Here is a 4785-nt window from a genome sequence, read left to right as displayed (position 1 = left end):
ATTTGCGCTTTAGGGTTTTGTTGTCTGATTTTTTTCTTCTTTTTTTGGTGTTGTTGGCTTTGCATGTTTCTCGAATATATAGCATGCTGCTGATTGCGGTGGAGGTGGTTCTTTTGGAGATTTATGGCGATGAAAGAGACTCATGCGATATATAATGAAAACATCTTTTTTGTGTTTTGAGATTTTTTCTTGATTTTGTTTATTGCAATTGTTGGTGATACCTTTTATCGGTTTTCATGGGTTAGCCGATGGGATTATTTTTATTTTCTTTCCTTTCTTTTATGGGTATTTTATGTTTTGTTAAGAATAAGTCAATTTTGATTACATTGTCTCCCTTGGAGTTTATATTTGTTTTAGTCCTTTTTGGTTCATTTTATTTTTTTGCACACCAACTAAGATACATCAGTTTAGTCATTGGTTTATTAATTTTTTATATATAATAAACAGACCCGTGCATCGCACGGGTGAAAAACTAGTAAAGAATAAAAGAAATGACATCATTGGAGCTCACCAATATACTACTAATACACAATGAAAAAGGAAAAATTCTATTGCACAAAGAGCTGACAAATAAGACCTAAGACTTGCTTGCCCCTTCAACCAGGCGATAAGTCAGTAACCCTGTATCACCCAATAAAAAAAATGTAACATAGACATGTAACGGTTCAGTTTTTGAGTCGGTTACATATAATAGTTAGAGATGATGGTGATCATCGACAAGGGAAAGAGACTTCATAATTGTCAAATATTTTTTTCTACAGAATATGAAATGAATCAGGCTGAAAAAAGAATTAAAGACTGATCACGCTACCGACAATTTATTATAAAAATGATAACATGAGGAAGGCATTTGTACAACCTCAACTTCAGCTGAAACGTAACTCAACTGCAAGAACAAACTAGAAAACCATTATGTAGGGGTTGTTTCCTTGAAAAGGTTTTTCGGTTTTTCTTCTTAATAAGTGTCAAATATGCCTCTGACCACGTCGCCATTTCTCGCAGAATATATCTAGAACCCTTGATCCTATCCAACGTCCAAAACATGATTCTGTCGCCATGCTTTCACTGTCGACAAAACATATTTAAGATGCATATTATTTCCTAGTAAATTTTTGATCCATAGACTTAGCAAGAAGATTTTTACCTTGCAAAAGGAATACAAAGGAAATTCAATGGTCAGATATTTTACTCTCTGATCCTCGAGAATGTAGGTCAAGGTGAAGTGGGACCTGTCAAAGATGTATTAGAACTCTATGCTGAAGCTTGCACCAATTTGTTTATTAGGCATTTTCTTCTTAGAGCTGTGGTTTCATTTTTGAATTTGCATTTCATGATTTGTAATCTCTGTAGTCAAGTCTTACAATATCCTTTTACTGATCGAAAAGGCAAAGTCCATAAGATAACAAAAGAAACACACTGACCTGTCACATTCGAGAGAGAATGAGATCCAGTAAACTTCATCTTCACATGGATTCTTGATCGCTTAGAACTTTCGCGGAGGAGTGTATCCGTTGGGCATCATCTGCATGCTCAAATTACCATAGTTTAGTTCTCATATAATAAACAGGATACTAAACATTGCCAACTGGATGAGTTTCTTACAAAACATGACATCAGCTTGGATAGGTCATAATCCAAACTTGGAGATGTATATATTCCTTAATAAATACAGCTTAAAAGCTTCCAACGTTTCCCCATTCACCACCTATATTAGGTGGCCGACCCACCATATATTGACACTTGAGAAACCCAATACCATATGGCTGGATAATGACTGGTTTTAGGCATGGAAAATACAAACGATACGGGGAAAATTAAGAAATTTAGATAAGTTGAAACGTACCAGCAATTGTAGCCAGAACATATTCTGAAGGTATATTAGTTTCGACCTCCACTGCTGCTTTTGCAGCGGCCATACCTACTGCAATACTCTGCATCACATCTAAACCAGCACACAAAGATGCAAGGGTCCCACCAACAAAACAATCACCAGCTCCCGTTAGCCTCACGACCGATGCTGGAAGAGATGGAAAGTGCACCAAAATCAGATCAGATCTTCTCCTCTCAAACTCACTTATAAGCTCTCGTGAAGGACATCTTGAAGTAACAATTTCATATAGTTGTTTCTTGTAGCAACTTCGGTTTATGTTCTTCAGGTGGTCATTCGTCAAGTTTTGCCCAGCCACAGAGCCTAAGAGTACCCCATTTGGTCCGAGAGTCACTATCACCAACTTGATACCCTTATCAATCAAAACCCGCATTGCTGGTTTAAGCATTTGAAATAAGTACTCCACTGACTTACTCCCAACATTAGCTTCCATCTGAATTGGAGAAAAACGATCGTTACATGACAAAGCATTTGCCATTGCAATGAGTTCATCTTCATTTGGAGAGGCAAAGGTTATCTGCAAGAATCACCGGATGGGTCCAAACAGAAACACCAGATTAACTCACTTTTAGTTTAAACGACAAACCAATTTAATGATCATTATAAGGTATAACTGATCTTTGAGATTAATGTTTTAACTGCTAGTGAGTATTGACTCACATGCTTAGCAACTGAAACAACTCTTTTGGACTTTGTAACAGAGACAGGCTCGAACCATACAGGAACCCCAGATTCTGCCGCTACTGAGGGCCAGTAAAGGAAAATGAAATAGAAACATAAAAACCTGTATTAGCTAAGCTGAAAAAATACCATTTCAATCTATATATAATCATCCCTTTACTTTCAAGCCTAGCTCTCAGGCAAAAATGAACATAAAGCTTCCAAAGCGACCGATAGAAAGAAAAAACCTTCATAGACTAAAGAATGAGAAAGCTATAGGGAAACAGTAGTATGTACTTTGGCAAGAAGATTCGAGTGAAAAAGGGTTCAAGTTTGCATCAATCATCACTATTGGAGCAGATAAAATATTGCCTTTAAATCGCTGAATCCATTCTTCTGTTAGAAATTTCTCCTGTTCCAAATCCACAATTAGCCAAACATCTTTAACTGGTCACACTGATGTAGTAGAATCAGTTAAATCTTACAATTGCTTCAACACTTGCAACTGCAGCGGCCAACTCTCCATTGGCATCAAAGACATTGCACACTACAGGAGTCCCAACATCTTGACGTCTTTGAATTCCTATAGAAAGAAAAGCAGCAGAAAGAAACTAGGAACGTAAAAGAATTAGATGCAAAAAATTTGGCTATGTGAGTCCAAGTGACCACTTTTAAAGTTACCTTCTATGGCTAACCCAGCTGATTTCCAATATCCAAAAAGAAAATTTCCTACAGAAAATACAAAGTCAATCCAGTTTTCAAATGCTTCCACTAGCTCAAATGAAGACCTGCAGGTTTGCAAAGATATTGAATTGAGTTACTGTGTCAAAATTAGTCACCTGCCATATCATCTCCAATCATGCTAATCATAAAAGGTTTATTTCCAAGTTTGGTCATACATTCAGCAATATTCCTAGCTACTCCTCCTGATATATAGTGAACCTGAAAAAGAATTTCTCCATGTAAATGCTTTTTATGATTTTTTTTCTATTGAGCAAGTGACTTGAATACCAATTCCACTTTATGCAACAGGTTCAGCACAAACATAACATGCGATACTTAAACTACAACAGAAAACTAAATGATTACCATCCCAGGAGTTGTTGTTCGAGGTTGTGCTGGTATAGAAGGTGTAGCATGAATATCCATTATCATTGCGCCTATAATTACAGGGTCTGAGATTCCATCCACTGCACTCGAACAATTCTGAGAATACCAAAAACAAGCTTAATCTCTCAGATTAGTATTTTGTTGCTCAATGTTGAATGCACATCAGTAAATTGTGACTTACCAACTGAAGAACTTGATTAGTTTCATTTTCTATCCGTAGATGACGAGAGAGTGTATTTAATCGCCTCCATACACTATTCTCCATTTAACTTTCTTGCCTAAATTATTCCTAATTCACAATTTCACATACACTAATCAGTTCTAAAAACGATTTCATGCCCAATTTGGATATGGAACGGAACAAAAAACGAGGAAAATTCGTTCAATCAATTCCACCTAACAAATGAAAAACTTGGCAGGGGTTCTCATGCTTCTGTTACTCAATTTATTTCAGCTTAAAAAGCAATATGAACGAAAGCAAGCAAAAATAAAGAACTTAAATTTTATGAAACGAAGGAGTATTAAGGTTTAGGATTAGCACCAAATGTCTTCAGCAATCAACAGAAACACTTTCGGAGTCAGTCAATCAGGTAAAAACCCTACTTTACAGATCAATCTCCGCATGAAAAATTGTTTGCTCAAACTAGAGTATAAGTGGACTAAAGGGTCAACATTGATATCTACAACCACCTTTTTTCTACTTACACCCGGATACAACCTCCCCCGGGCGGATTCCTCCTTTCGCTCCTCACCCGTCCGCCACTGGAAACACAACTTCCCGTGACTTACAATGTGTTCAACATGCCGCCAACGTTCATCCTGAGCCAGGATCGAACTCTCCATGAGGTTCATAATTGCAGTTACTTATAGCTTCCTTGTTCATAGATAAAGTGATTTCGGAATTGTCTTTCATTCCAAGGCATAACTTGTATTCATGCGCTTCATATTCGCCTGGAGTTCGCTCCCATAAGTATAGCTATCCCTATCCCCTCACATTAGTCACACGAGCCTCTTATCCATTCTCATTCGATCACGGCGAAAGATTATACTTCTCACAGAAAATGTTTTGCTCCAGCATACAGCAGCAATGCTAATATGATCTAACAACACAAAGGCCAAACACGTGG

General features: G+C 37.1%; 1 protein-coding gene across 7 annotated transcripts; it reads right to left on the bottom strand.

Moving 5' to 3' along the window:
• Nucleotides 1-628: 628 nt before the first annotated feature.
• On the bottom strand, nt 629-4313 carry LOC113289407. 7 transcript variants are annotated; one of them, XR_003331000.1, is made up of 12 exons: nt 4200-4313; nt 3840-3947; nt 3638-3754; nt 3388-3490; nt 3230-3277; nt 3034-3131; nt 2846-2960; nt 2549-2631; nt 1844-2405; nt 1422-1522; nt 1145-1229; nt 629-1065 (listed from the first exon to the last, which is right to left on the bottom strand). XR_003331000.1 is itself a non-coding variant. In XM_026538657.1 (10 exons), exons 1-9 carry the CDS (start codon nt 3921-3923, stop codon nt 1464-1466), a joined length of 1269 nt encoding a protein of 422 aa, XP_026394442.1. In that variant the 5' UTR covers nt 3924-4274; the 3' UTR covers nt 629-1065; nt 1422-1463. The 7 variants fall into 7 exon arrangements, 1 of the variants encoding a protein (XP_026394442.1); XR_003331001.1 differs by having other exon boundaries at nt 4055-4274; XR_003331002.1 differs by having other exon boundaries at nt 3840-3936; nt 4055-4274.
• Nucleotides 4314-4785: the final 472 nt, after the last annotated feature.

The sequence above is a fragment of the Papaver somniferum genome, chromosome 6 (assembly GCF_003573695.1).
Source record: "Papaver somniferum cultivar HN1 chromosome 6, ASM357369v1, whole genome shotgun sequence".
In the NCBI taxonomy this organism is placed as follows: Eukaryota; Viridiplantae; Streptophyta; class Magnoliopsida; order Ranunculales; family Papaveraceae; genus Papaver; species Papaver somniferum.
This window is presented reverse-complemented; position numbering and strand designations above follow the sequence as displayed.

Excerpts from the sequence above, each read along its gene's own strand:
- LOC113289407 (XM_026538657.1), bottom strand. The coding sequence starts at position 3,923 with ATGGAGAATAGTGTATGGAGGCGATTAAATACACTCTCTCGTCATCTA. Across the intron at positions 3,491-3,637 it reads GAACAACAACTCCTGGGATG|GTTCACTATATATCAGGAGG; the intron begins GTAATCATTTAG and ends ATTCTTTTTCAG. Across the intron at positions 3,132-3,229 it reads AGCTGGGTTAGCCATAGAAG|GAATTCAAAGACGTCAAGAT; the intron begins GTAACTTTAAAA and ends TTCTTTCTATAG.